General features: G+C 35.2%; 1 protein-coding gene across 1 annotated transcript in view; it reads left to right on the top strand.

Moving 5' to 3' along the window:
* Positions 1 to 15,724, top strand: part of LOC145673213 (formylglycine-generating enzyme) — a 56,681-nt gene that overhangs the window by 6,321 nt on the left and 34,636 nt on the right. The window contains exon 2 of the mRNA XM_081742697.1: positions 11,675 to 11,828. Coding sequence (XP_081598823.1) covers positions 11,675 to 11,828 — 154 coding nt within the window. The remainder of the gene's footprint in view (positions 1 to 11,674; positions 11,829 to 15,724) is intronic.

Below are 15,724 nucleotides of genomic sequence, written 5' to 3'. Positions count from 1 at the left end.
TGCATATTGAATACATCCCGTTTCTCACAAAGGGAAATTAAGAAAATTTTTATAATAATGATTCCGGATTTTTTTTAAGGGAGGAAGGAAATACATTGAAGAGTACAGCATTTGTTGCTAATAATATCGAGTTTTTGTACATTTCTTTTTTATCACTAAAAAAAAAGTTTTTGTTTTGATACCTGTGCTTCAACGGTGGATGCTATGTGATGTGATAAATTTACTGTTGTCGTGTTTTAAGAAAGAACCGCTGAGGAAGATTGAAGTTTCCATTCAAAATTCCGATAATTACTACTACATATAAGAGACTTATACTTAGATTAGTCCAAGTTAATATTTGTAATCATGTATCAGCTTAGTTGCTTAAGCTGCCATATTGTAACTCTTCCGTCAAAACTTGCGATATATCCAGCTTTACGCATTATTTGTTCGGTTTCGTGTTACTGGTTCTTGACTGATGATAGGTAGTGTTCGTCGGGCTTCAAAATATATCACTAGTTTTCCGGAAATCAGTTTAGTTGATTTTTTTAAATAAGTAAAAAATAAATTGCTGGGCTATGTTTAGTTAAATGGGTCCAGAAGTACATAAAAAATCTAAGATTTACAGTTGAAATGAGTTGAAGTAAGGGAAACTTAATTGATTTGTGTGTCATTTAAGAATGGGATCATACTACGTGTTGTAGAAATGAGAAATGCAAAATGCTGTAGAGACCATATGTACTTCCCGGAAGTGTACATAAGGGAATATGAATACAATGATGCAAGTATTTAGCCCTAACCTAATATTAACAGAAATAAGCGAAATTTTATATTTTTTTCGAAAATAAGGCTGGACCCCTAGAACTAAACATAGGCCAAATTGTTTTACTTTTTTTTTTTTTTTTACTTTCTCAAAAATAAAATATTTTTTAAAAATTTAAATTACTTGTACCCTTATTTTTTTTAATTGAATGAAGTGTAAGTGATATTCCTTTTTAAATGATAAACTACGGAGATGTCAGTTTTATTTAAATGATGTTAAAATAAAAATGAAATCGAGATTTTTCCCGATATTCATATTGTGTCTTCTGCATAGTATTTCTCACACGTGAGTTAACTGAGTAGGAACACTATACTTTCTTCCGGCATCGAACAGCGGGCAAGCACTGTAACCTTGTGAGTTCAATTCATAATAATTAGGCAAAAGAAAAATAATGTATGATAATCCTAGTATTTGTTTTTAGCATCGTATCCAGTAAATAACCAAAGTAAAATATGCATATTTAAAATACATTATCTTCCAAAGAATTTTTGTTGCGCTGGGCAGCGAATATGTAGTTTTTAAAATTTTTGATTAAATGTTTTGTTTATAAATTGAATACAGTTTGTTATACTCTTCTTACCTTAACGTTCTCATAATGAATATCAATATTTTTTTTTTCTTTTAAAATTCTAAAAATGTTCAAGGTTAATTTGCACATGAGCATTAATTGTCTATGAATGTAAGTATAGAGTACTCCTTTTAGTTCATAGTCCAAGAGTTTACGAATACATTCAAATTTCAAATTATCCAAATTTCGAAATATATATATATATATAAACCTAAGATCAAACGGATAAAACTACTGAAGAATATGATAATATAATATGCAGTATAATTTACATTTATGGCCGCATGTTATTTGCGTAATAGAAATACATCAAACAAACCAGACGACAAATGACTTAATCCACACGTACCACGGTGAACCCAATTAAATATAGTATCACGTACACTGAATAAAACATAGAACGTAGCCACAAGTAACAACGTCAACTGTATATTTTTATCTAAGGAAGTTTGTTAATTCGATTGTTCTTACCGGTCAACAAAATCTTAAGTTTCATACATTGAGTGAAATAAGTCATTAATAACATTTGGGTGGCATTCAATAAATCATCTTAAATTTTTTGAATAGTTCCGCAATTCTTCAAATGAGTTCGGCATATGCTCTTTCTTTACTTCTCGCCTCCAACTCCCTTATCATTACCACATAGTTTGTCTTTCGTCGCTGTGGTTGCCTCTTGGTAACTGAAAACCAGTTGAAACGGCATTCTTCTGTTTAGAATTGGCCCAATATTAAAAGTTCCTGTATTATATTACTTTGAACTATTCAAACAGAAGGTTCAAAAGTTCTATTTACCCACGATTTTTACCGTTATTTTCAGTACAGCTTTCAAGGACAACGTACATTTGTTCGAATTATGTAATATTTCGAATTATTCAACTTCGAATTAACGAAGGTTCGTTTTGTTTGATTTTAGGTTATCTGCACTCAGTATGACCAACGTAATAGCACAATATGTATAATCTTTTAATAGTAAGGCTAATCGAGAATAACTTTAAAAAAACGTATTTTACATTTTTCTTTCTATGTATTAACAACTATGTGAAATGTCCGTTCTTAGCACGGGAACAATAGATTTATGGCAAATACGTATTTGAAGGGTATATTTAAATCCCTTTCCCATTCCCATCGGATGTGTATTTCAATCGTAATGAAATGATAAAAACCCCCAAAAAATGTTCTTCTTTCTCTTGGGATATGAATCTCAGTCAAAGTGTTGGCCTAATGGTTAACACCTAGGTCAATCCAAGTGTTAACTATGAAAAAAATTCAGATTGTTCAGCTGTTTGACCATATGAATATAAAATAGGAAATTAAGATATTACTGAAATGGTTCGTCCTTGAGGAGGAATTTTCGAAAAATGCTTGGACACATCCTAACTTCTTTTCAATAAGAAGGTTATATACCGAGTCCATCTACGTAACTTGAGAGGTCCGTGAGGTATTTTATTTTTGGCATTAATTTTGACCTTCTCCCTATTGGATTCGCATTTTGATGAAAGTAATATGATAAAAACCCAGCTCGAGTCAAGTGCTAACTATCTTCAAAAATTAAATTCAAACTATTCAACCGTTTTCCCGTGATGATGAGACAGACAACGTTGATTTTGAATATGTAGGAAAACTATAGAAATTTTACCGTTCCCTCCTTAGAAGTGGAATTCCGAAAATGCTGGTATACGTGTCCAGATAGTTTTGATGAGTAATTTATATACACTCATGTTCCAAACTTGAGAGGCTCCTAAAGCACTCTTATTTGTGATATAAATTTTGAATTCTCTGCCCCTTAGCATATTGAAGAGTCGGGGATAATCGAAGTGACATGATAATAGAGCATATTGAAGAGTCGGGGATAATTGAAGTGACATGATAATAGAACAGTTTGAGGTAGGTAGTGCGTCCAAAAGTTCATTTGAAACAATTCAACACGTTTCATTTACGATATAAAGGTTATGATATGTATTACCACGATACGCACAATTTTGAACTAAAGATGGAAGTATTGAGTAATAAATGGATGAAGGATGAAAATTGAATTGATATACATGATACCAAATTTGTATTAGGGAACACGTCACTACATGGCAAAGCCAAACTAGAAGATTCGATATAACTTTGGAATAGTATAGAATAGATTAAAATTGAGAGTAGTTCTGAGTAGTCTACAAAGAGCTCTATCAGGTGACAACTAGAATGTGTGGTTGACCTAATTCTCCGTACCCTTACTTCCTGATATGGATACGAGTGTTTGTAACTGGTTCTTTTACATTCTTAATGAATAAATTACTTGATCCTGTTGGAAGAATTGAGTTCACCAGTACTACTTCTGTTTGTATTGATGATCCTTACGAGAAATAATTATTAGCAGTAAATTAGAAGTGTTCTTACAACGTATACAAATTAATATTATGAATATTTACAGTGAAAAATACATTTAATATACATGAATAGATTACGTGCAAGTGATCTCAAGAAACTTTGAATCCTCCCTTGCTAGCAAGAGATTTTTTATGAACCACAAACAGGGTTTGCCCAAGTGGGCCCAGCCCGAAAAGACTCACCGGCTTTTTTCCGGTTGGACTCACCTGAAAAATTCCACCCGGGTTTTTGAGTTTTTTGTCAGTATATTATTGGTACAACTAAGGTGATCACATTGAAAGTGATTTTATCAGATTTTGGACTTCCCTTGGCCGAATTAGATACTTTCACGTTAAGGTATACAACAACATTCATCATAAGACTTTTAACGTTCTGAATGCACTGAATAATAATAATAATAATAATAATAATAATAATAATAATAATAACTTAGCTTGACATAATTATAGAACAAATTAAGTATGGATTATGCTTATAACCTATTTGAAGTAAAATGTGCAATTTTATATTTTAGAAAATACTTTCTGTGAATAGTGTGCTCGGCGACTCCGGGGGACGTTATGCATCATACATTTGACAGGTTTAAGGCCATAGGTGCCGGTACTACCAGTAATTATGTAAATGCATTAGCAAAACTGTAAGTGTTATTTCTTACCTTTGATGGTAACAAAAGTATTCTTCAGAAATTTGGTTTTCCAACAACAGTTTAGTTCATTTCTGAATCTAGTAGTTCAAGTCATTTATTGCTACTCTTCATATAAGCATTCTGTAGAATCAACACGAGCAATAGCGTAAAATTTCTTGTCAAATATAAGAAGCTTAATGCCAGGAGTTCCGAAGACTATGTAACGCTTACTATTTCAAGTGTTGAATTCAAGCTTCTGTACTAGTGAAAGTTTCGATGTACAGTAAAGAAAGCTGCACTTTCGGGAAAAACCCCTTCGTGAAAGAAGTGCTCGGGAAATTCTCACAATTGAACGCACCAAGTATCGGAAGTGCATACTTCGAAAAGAAAACTTTATTTTCCGCTGGAAGATATTTAATTTCATTTAAGACATTTTAAAGCATTTACTTTATAAAATATGAATTATATCTTAGTTAATTGTTTTAAAGTAATTTTTGGAAAAGAACTGTCTTGCAACAAGTGCTCGGAAAATTCCCTTAATTGAGCTTCAACAATAAAACCATTTATTTTACACTGGAAAATACTTGTTTCATATAGATATTTTGAAACATTTATTTTATAAAACATGCATTATATGTTTGTTTTGAATTAATATATTTGGTATTCATATTTGGCGAACGTCACTGAGGCTCCTCGGATGACTCGATCTACATTTGTTCATTTGTCTGCCTGTACCACACACACTACAAGGTACAACTTTCGGTCTTTTAAATTTAAATTTTCAGGGTATAGGCACGAGACACTCTGAACTTCCTGTATAGATTTTGGTGGCATATCAACATAAAATTTCAAACTGGTGTTTTTATTATTATTATTATTATTATTATTATTATTATTATTATTATTATTATTATTATTATTATTATTATTATCATCATCAAAATAGCGGGTATTCACGCTACAAAGTGCAATTTTCGGTCTTTTACGTTGAAATTTTTGGAATAGAAGAACGAGGCACTCGTATATATTTTGGTGGCGATCCAACGTAAAAGTTCAAAATTGTGACCATTTTTCAAAATAGCGGGTGCCCACTCTACAGGATGCAATTTTCGGACTTTCAAGTTGAAATTCTGAGGGTAGAAGCACGAGACATTCTGAATTTGTTGTATAGATTTTCTCGGCGATTCGATGTTAAATTTCAAAATGGCGGCCATTTTTTAAAAACAGCAGTCAATAGAAAATTGCAAGTTGTGGAATGGCAATCTTGAAATATAGATCATATTTTAACACTTTTACTCCAAAGACATTGAAATATTTAAAAAAAAAAAAAAAAAATACCTATATGGGCCCAGGTGGGTTGGGTTTTTTCAAACCTTGACTACAAAAGTAAAGTACAGCTTGCGATTACAAAACTGTCACTTTTCAATTTATAAAAATCGTTGTAGTTCTACATCGTGCAGAAAGAGGCGTAGATGAAAGGGCGTCTTAATTTATAATGCATTAATCACTCTTGCAGCTGCATGTTCTGTGCTTGCCCTATCATCCATGTATAACGCTGCTGGAATCCCAGGTGGTTGATGAGAGTCGCGAAAGTGTATGATCAGTTGGCGTCTCGCTCCAGTCGATATCAATGTTGACCTACTGTTGTGAGAACTCAATGTTTCGTTCGTGTTGGTTTTGGAAGAAATTAAAAAGCACATTTTTTAAAAAAAAGTTTTATTTGTTTTGGGTTCTCTTTTTATTACATCAGTTTCTGTTTCATGTTCATTAGTCTTCCTTTTCTGTAACCTTGTTTTTCGTTTATGGGAATACTGTTTTGCTGCACTTCCCATTCTCCCTGACCAAGTGGCCTTGCTGATCCAACAATGAAGGCGCTTCTACGGTAGTACTAGGAGAGTTGTGGTGGTTCTCCTCGTGGGCGCTCCGGAATGGTATTTTGTTTCGAATTAGGGCTTATCCTCGTAAAATCCAAAATATAGGCCTAGTGTGAGTGAGGCCAAAGATCAACCTGCTGTAGAGAATGTAGAAAAGACAAGTATCACGATTCTTGTAGTTCCATATCTTTTAATTAAAGACAGAAACTGAGATAGTGTCAGTGCGAAATCTAACTGTGTGAGAGATACTAAGGGCCTATTCCCTTTTATTATTTATTATTAATAATGTAATTGGATACAAGCCGGAGAAGATGAAGTAATACGGAAAGTGTTGTTATATGTTCCTAACTAAAACAAAATTTACATTACTCCGGCATGTTCTATGAATGGATATTTAATGAATTGCGTGGAGAGAAATTAATTTAAGAGCTCATGGTTTTTGCTAACTTGTACCATTGCAACTGACGACTTCCGTCAAGAGACGATGAAGCAGATTAACATTACAAACAACAACTAACCTTATGTCACATACCCGCCAGAAAGGACGAAAAAATAAAAAATGCCATTAAGTGTTTAAAACATTTTTTAAAAGATAGTTAATGACTAAAGGCTACATTTAAAGAAAACATGGTAATAAACGGTGATAAACTGGTAATAAATGAAAACCAGAATGGAACTGAATTTAACGTGACCCCGCATGCTAACAATCAATCTTTAGACAAATAACTATTAAAGTGACTTTTAACTACTAGATAAAACTAAATGACAAGATAAACTTTGAAATAAAAAAGTTGGGTGTAAGCGGCGGGAATGATCACTTCAACTTACAACAGCCGAGCATACAAGCTAACAAGGATCAGACTATTTCTGAAGGATGGTACTGAAAGCGGTTGTGTAAGTCATTTTTCCTTTCTGGCCTATCTTGAGCTGTGAATAGGGTAGTAAAAATTGGTATTCCGTGAGGGGATAATATATTTGTTACCACTATACTGTATTTTAATTTTGTAAAAAGAACGAAAGCGGCAACCATTAATAAATTATATTTTCTTTAAATTGAATGCGAGAATGACAGTCTACGTATCACATAGGGGCATCAGGAAGCAAGAGCCCCATCTCCAAATACGTCCTTTCCTTCCTCTCTAACCAGAAAATAAATAAAATTAGTTATATTTATAGTTTCCTCCTTGCGTTCCAATTCATCCTATCTTTGGCCAATTCCCGTTTGCATTTTTATCGTATACCGCCGTCTTCAACAATATGCACATCAATCAGACCAATCCCATCAAGAAAATCTCCCCCTCACAGCTCAAACGCCGATTTCTATTTCTTTCCCTTTCTTCTTTGCAGATTCTGTACGACATTCTACCTCATCACACATTGTCTCTGTCCTGTTTACTCCCTTAACGATCTTATTACTCATACTAGCTTTTGTATTCTGTTGCAAACCCTACTTTAATCGCCGTTACTATTTCCTTCTGCTTACCTCCAACAATCGCCCTATGACTCCACGGATACCTCTCTTCGAAATTACCTCCTTATCTGCCCCTCTTTCATTTCCCTTCGCATATCCTCTTTTTCAAAATATTGTATCAACACCCCTTCAGTCAGTCTGATTGTCATATTACATAACCTTCCTAATTAGTTCCAGGGCAGTAATAAATAGCCTCCTTCATTTTTAAAGTAACCATCCCCTTTTTTCCCGCTACTTCCTTTCTTACCCCTCTGCAAAGAGAAAAAAGAGAGAAGAGGAACTGGAAAATATACTAGGCTAAGAGATTAAAAAATATATTTTTTAAACATTTTCTATTATGATATTGTGCTTATACCTTGCTTACCATTTCCTAATCCCTGTCTGCAACTACCCTCCAGTTTCCGAGGCGTACTCCAGTATGGACAACAGCACAGTCTTCTCCGCTGCGGATCCAGATTCCAACCACTACTGATCCCGTATCTGACTTTCTAGAAGGACGTTCTTGCTGACCACTGGATGACAGTTGTGCAGAGCCACAATCTATCACCTCCGACCATGGGGGCGCAAATCTACACCTCCCTCCAAATGATGGTTTTTCGGAATCTCCCCACCACTGGGATATACCACGCCGTCAACGACGCTTCTGGCATTTAATAAAAATCTACGTCCAATATAGCACCACTCCCCATTTGATATCAATTTTTGGTACCGACCACGCTCAAGAGCGCCGATTTCTCTGTAAATTTAAGCGGGAGAAATCCGTCCCTCCAGGATCGGCGCCCTTGCCCACGCTCAAAGAATTGCTTTCAGTGATTTAGTGCTCTCAGTGTTTTTCTTTTCTTTTTCTTTCGTGTGTGAGTATATATAGTTTTTTTCTTACACAACATCAAAAAGAAACACCAGAAGGACGAAGAAAAAACCTTGTTAAACAAAAATGTCACGACGAACACAATGACTTGGTTCGATCCTGGGGGGACTGTCGCTAGGAAGGATGAAAAAAAAAAAAAAAAAAAAAAGGTCATTAAGTGTTTAAAATATTTTTAAGATAGTAGATGACTAAAGACTGTATTTAAAGGAACCATGGCAATAAATTGGTTATAAACGAAAACTGGAATGGAACTGAATTTAACCTGACTCCACATGCTAACACCCAATCTTTAGATAAATAACTATTAAAGTGACTTTTAACTACTAAATACTTTAAAAATGCTTGCATATCACCTAGGCAATGCTCGAAACATTGCCCACAGTATATTTAGCTTTTTCTAAAGAAAGAAAAAAAATGTACTGTACAGTACATAAACAAAGGATCAAGGAGAATAAAACCACCAATTATTATTGACTGCAAACGACATGCTTTTTAACGCCTTATCATTTATCTCAAAAACTACACATGAGAATTCACCCTCAAGCATGTGATTGATTATATGCAGCTCAACGTGATCTATCGGTTGACATACGAGTGTTGAATAATGTTAAACGAAAATTAAGGTTTAAGATTTAATCATAATTTTGGACTATATTTATACGTGTCGGGGGTTACTACCGACCTGGTGTAACCTGGAAAAGTCAAGAATTCAACTTACTCTTTGAAAAGTCATATAGAAAAGTTAGGTAATTCCATGAAAAGCTGAAGAAACTTGGAAAAGTCAGGGAGTTTTATGTACGTATTTTTACCTTTCAGAACACATTTGTCTTTTTTCTTTATCCGGCTATTTGATAGAAGGTATTTTATAAAATAATTAGTTTCGTTTGCAAAATTTCTCTACTTATATATACATATAGTAAATGAGGAGCCTCTTGGTTGGGAAAAAATACAGTTGTATAATTTTACTAGAAACAAAGTGATAAGCTTACATGGGATTTGATTTAATCTCCCTCAAAGTACTTTCCTCGGCAGGCAATGCACTTATCCCAACGTTGAATCCATGACTGGAAGCATGTCTGGAAGGCTTCTTTTCGAAGGGCGTTCAGCTGCTCTGTCGTTGCCGTCTCAATGTCAGGAATGATGTCGAAACGTTTTTTCTTTAAGCACCGTTTTAATTTTTGGGAAAAACCAGAATTTCGCATCATGTTATATCTGGAGACTACGGTGGATGTAAACAGACAAGAATATTTTTTGGGCCAGAAACTCTGTTCATCAGTCAAAAGTCGGAGAACGAATTTCACACTCACTCTTCTTATTTCCAAATCGGTGGTTCAAATGCCTTGTACTGAACCGTACGAGATGCTTAGTTCTTCGGAAAGCTCTCTAATAGTTATTCGCCTGTTTGAACGAACACTTGAATAGATTTTGCCACTTTTTGCATGTTTTCTTCTGTTTTTTGAGGTTAATAGACGTCCCGAAGGTTGCTTGTCTTCTACCGACTCATTTCTATTTTTAAATCGCTCATACCACTTTTAAACAGCTTTCAGGGTTACAGCATTATCGCCATACACCAATTTCAACATTTCATGAGTTTCTTTAGCATTTTTTTGCAACTTGAAACAGAACTTAATATGTACGAGTTTTTTGAATGCGCGACAGACACGATAAACACAATCTCACTCTAGAGGCTCTGGACGCTGACTGCCAAATCAGAACATGTTCCAACTTGATGCTGCCTGCCTTAACGTACAGGCTATCGGACAAATTACATCAAATGGTTGTAGTGTCAGCAGTTGCTGCTAAAATAAATAAATAAATCATTCATCGTATTTTTTGATCACACCTTGTGTATATATACATACCTGAATATTTGTAAATCGTGACCTGGAAAACTTAGAAAAGTGAGGGAACTCTTCCTTGCCAAATAAGTGGAAACCTTGCCTCATTAACCATACTATACAATGTCGTCTTTTAATGTCATACTGAAGAGCTTGATGAGTGTATACTTCGGTATAAGTGTCATCTTAACAAGTAATAATATCTTACATCATTAATTTTTAGATTTAAAAAAAAAAAAATCGTGAAAACTGCACATGAGATTTTATACTCGCCTATATTTTGTTCAATTCAGTATCTTTTGCTTGATGTATGACTCATTTTTTGGATTTTTTTTTTTTTAATACGCTGATAATATTGTAGAATTGTATCGTCCTAATCCAATACTTCCTCTTTTTTTTTTTTTTTTTTTTTAATACGTCATCATTGCGAAGTGAAACTTTTAATTTTTTTCTTATTCAGATTAGTATAACCTTTTAAACTTTGAATAGCGTTTTACTGTGAAATAAAAAAATAAATTAATTCGTCTTAACATCATTTGATATTTTTCTCTTTCTTCCCTCTAATTTATGGAGGTTATGGTGGCTTAGTAATATAACGTTTACTCCTGATGCGAGGGTCCCGTGATTCAATCCCAGGCCATGTGAGAGAAATAAACGACATTATGCCAATGGGTTTTGTCAAGGTTTTCATGTTATTTCCTACTACCTGTTTTCCACCAGTTCTTTCAGAATATTGGTTCCATTTATCATCTGCCTTCTTAGTCTACAGGGCATAATCATGAGACGTTAAACTAAAATTATAATTTAATTTTTATTTTTTGAATTTCGTGGAATACGTGACAGGAATCTGGTATTGAGTAAATTTCTGTAAAGGTTGAAACAATCTATAGATCATAACTGTTCCATAGATCACCAGTTGGAGAGTAACTTATGTTTTACTTGTAATATACAAATTGGGAAGTGCAATAGTAATAAAACGGAAAACAATATTGAAATACCAATATTTTACATCAATTAAAAAAATGTATTTTACTGATCTAAGTAGAATAACAACTCACATTGAATAGGTATTTAAGCATCTTCAAGGTATGCTATAGACATGGTATTATTATTATTATTATTATTATTATTATTATTATTATTATTATTATTATTATTAATAATAATAATAATAATAATAATATTTAAAAAAGCATTAAATTTCCGAAGACAAGATAAATGCAATATATGTATATATTTGTTTTTCGACCAGGCTGAAAAATTTGGTGATTCTTTCGTTTTCGAGAACCTGATAAGTGAGGAAACGAAATCTACAATTACGCAGGCTGTAGCTGCTGCACCATGGTGGTTGCCAGTGAAAGGTGCGAATTGGCGACATCCAGAAGGACCGGACTCGGATATCAAAGGTTAGTTTTCAATACAGTTCACGTACTTCATTTTCTGTTCACATGAAATGGATCTGTAGTAGTATGTTAGCGTTTACAATAAGTATTCAGCATTTTGAAATAATTGTAACAGCTATCTGATTTCATAGTATATATATATTCATTATTCATTAAACAGTACTTATTACACACACACACACACACACACACACAAAAAAAAAAAAAAAAACTTCAAAATTTCGTAATTGTGTATTAACACTCAAGGGAAACATTGAGACTCAGAAGCAATGTTTTTATTTATTTATTTATTTTAAATTATTATTAATCAACTACATAAGATACAGGTTAATGCTTATGAAGAGCAGTATTTACCTACAAGGGAATTTTATGGGGTATTACTGGAATCAGAAATGCTATTTGGAAGAACATAATCAAGCGGATGTACTACCTCACACAATCTTAGTTTTCCAAAAAAAGATGTGTTGATGACTTTATGCCGAAACGTATGGTGCTTTTCGGGTATGTATGTACTTTTTAATGAATTATGATTATAACTATAACTAACTAACTAACTCTATGGCCTATGGAACCCGGAGGTTCAATGCCGCGTTCACAAAAGCTCTCCACTGACTTCTATCCTTAGCCAATTGAATCCAATTTCTACTTTGTATTCCAATCTCTGCGAGATCCATCTTAATATTGTCCTCCCATCTGCGCCTAGGTCTTCCTAATGGTCGTTTTCCGATTGGTCTTCCAGTCAAGACTTTGAAAGCGTTTCTACTTTCTTCCATTCTAGCTACATGACCCGCCCACCTAAGCCTTCTAGACTTGACCTTAACAATGTTGGGTAAACCGTATAAATTATGTAGTTCCTCATTATGAAGTTTCCGCCATTCCCCATTCCCGTTCCTCTTGGGTCCGAATATTCGTCTCAGGATCTTGTTCTCAAATACTTTCAATCTAGGTTCTTCCCTCAGAGTAAGTGACCATGTTTCGCAGCCATACAGAACAACAGGCATAATTATCGTTTTGTATATTTTAAGCTTCAAATTCCTCGACAGAATTCGCGACGACAAGAGATTTTGAACCGAATAGTAACACGAATTCCCTGCTTTTAGACGACATTTAATTTCTTCGTGGATATGATTTTCCTCTGTTAATATTCTGATATAAAATGAATGTGAAATATAGTGAGTTATCTAGAGTGGCAACAAACTATGAAAATACAGGGAATTCCGCTAAGACTAAGGAAATTTCGATTTGTTAAGAATGAGATTTTATTAACATTTAAAATGAAAATTTTAAGATTATTTTAGGTATGGTTGAGTGCTGGTTTTTAAATTGCCAAGGGGCCGCGGTGGCTCAGTGGTAGAGCGTTCACCTCTGGTGCTTGGGGTCCCGGGTTCGATCCCAACCCCCGCCAAGTGAACTTTGTGGTGGACAAACACCGTGTGCGTGGGTTTTCTCGGGGTTCTCCCGTTTCCTCCCACTTTCTTCATTCCACCATTTCATTCATCACTCATCATCACCGTCTCCTTTAGCCTAACCGGCATAACCGTGGGACGTAAAACTTAAAGATTTCATTTCATTTTTTAAATTGCCAACTTCAAACTTAGAAACTTATCTGTGTTTCTACTAATGATGTGTAATAGACCTAGGTTCTATAGTTGTCTTTTGCTTTTGCAATGGGATTTAACATTGAGGAATCGTCGGCAAAATGCAGTTATATCAACGATCAAATGGGAAATCCATTTTCAACGCACGCATAATTTCAATCGTTTTTCGTTTTCGTCGATTTTGTCGGAGTTTCCTGTTTTGCATTTAATGAAGGTGGCTAATCACGCAATTGAAAGGATTTTGAAATACGATTACTCGCTTTGTAGCTTCTGTGTTTTCATTGTAATATACAGAGTGAGTCAAAAGTCCTTGGACACCTGCGTAAGTTTGAATATCGACGGGAAAAGTAAAAAAGTGATGATGGGAACAGAGGTTTGATGAGGGACCGCACTTTTGGAGCGTATGTCATTCATGACCGCCATCTTGAAATTCGCCATTTTGGATTCAAGTCATTTTTTTTTTAAAATGGGAAGGGGGGTGTATGACACATCAGATAACACTAGCTTGAGCTTAATAATTTAGTGGTGTAATTTGTTTTTTTCTATCCTGTACAGTTTAGAAGTTATTAATGTTAAAAAATGGGAAATTGCCTTGATACTGACCCAGTTCTCTCTTTGTTCCAGGTGATCTAAAATGGGTCTGACACGTGAACAGAAGATCGAAATCATCCTTATATCAGTGGAACGCAGCTACCGAACAATAGCAGCTGACTACAACAGACAGCACCCAGACAGAGAACTGGTATCGCACAGCATAGTGGCTCACGTGATCACCAAATTCCGGTAGATGGGCTCTGTTCAAGATAGGGCACGTGGTGGGCGACCAAAGACTGCCACCAATGAGGAAAGTGCAACGGCGGTTGTTACGTCGTTTGTGAAAAGTTCTAAACCAAGTACCCGTCGTGTGTCCCTAGCATGTGCAATAAGCCAATCCTCCGTTGTCCGGATATTGCACGCCAATCAGTGGCATCCTTACAAGCTGCACATGCAACATAAACTGAACGAGGTTGACCCTGATCGCCGGTTGGAGTTCTGCATGTGGGCTACTGAACAACACGAACTGGATCCTGCGTTTGCCAAGGGCATACTGTTCAGTGACGAGGCATATTTCACTTTGAAGGGGAGTTTAATCGACATAATGTCGATACTGGTGTGACGCAAATCCGAACTGGGTTGATCCGAGTCGAGAACATAATTCAGCGAATGTGATGGTGTGGTGTGGCATATGGGACACCCGCATCATTGGGCCATTTTTCATTTACAACACCTTAACTGCACCACAGTATCTGATGCTGCTGCAGGACCTTGTGTTCCCTGCCACACTGAACGCTGACGGCATTTTCCCATCTTATTTTCAGCAATCCACTTCCCTCCACACTATGGACTTGGTGTCCGTGAATAGTTGGATGAACAACTGCCAGGGAAGTGGATTGGTCGCCGTGGTCCCGTGGAGTGACCGCCCAGATCCCCTGACTTAACGCCCCTTGATTTTTATCTATGGGGACATCTTAAGCAGATAGTGTATGCTGAGACAATCCGTGATTTGAGACACCTGGAGGAACGCATCCAACAAGCCTGTGACCAAATTTCAGGAGACATTCTCCTCCGTGTGCAGTCAGAGTGGTTGCGGCGACTACAGTTGTGCATTGCACGGGATGTACAACACGTAGAACATGTGTTGTAGCATTCAGTATCAAGGTAATTTCTCACCTTTGAACATGAATAACTTCTAAACTGTACAGGATAGAAAAAAACAAATTACACCACTAAATTCCTGAGCTCAAGGTAGAGTTATTTGATGTGTCATACACCCCCCTTCCATTTAAAAAAAAATTGACTTGAATCCAAAATGGCGGATTTTAAGATGGCGGCCATGAATGACATAAACTCCAAAAGTTGCGGCCCCTCATCAAACCTCTGTTCCCATCATCACATTTACTTTTCCCGTCGATTTTCAAACTTATGCAGGTGTCCAGGGACTTTTGACTCACCCTGTATTTTAATTCACTTACAGGTTTATTTCGGGAGTGTTTATAAGTTTACGAAAATTACTGATGAAATTGCATATCAATGTATGCATTGGATCAATACTGAAGAGGATAGCCATTTTAATTTCATCGGACTCTTGATTTATAAATATTGGATACGTCTATAGATACCACAGTGTACTTTGTAATGCAATACTAAGTTTGTGTGTATAATGCAATATCTAATTATTGTTATATATTTATAGGTACATATTTAATCATTCTTCATCAATAGGTGTACATTTGTAATGATATACTAATGATGATGCGTCTT

This window comes from Thermobia domestica, chromosome 16 (genome assembly GCF_964235325.1).
Source record: "Thermobia domestica chromosome 16, izTheDome1.hap1.1, whole genome shotgun sequence".
Classification (NCBI taxonomy): Eukaryota; Metazoa; Arthropoda; class Insecta; order Zygentoma; family Lepismatidae; genus Thermobia; species Thermobia domestica.
This window is presented reverse-complemented; position numbering and strand designations above follow the sequence as displayed.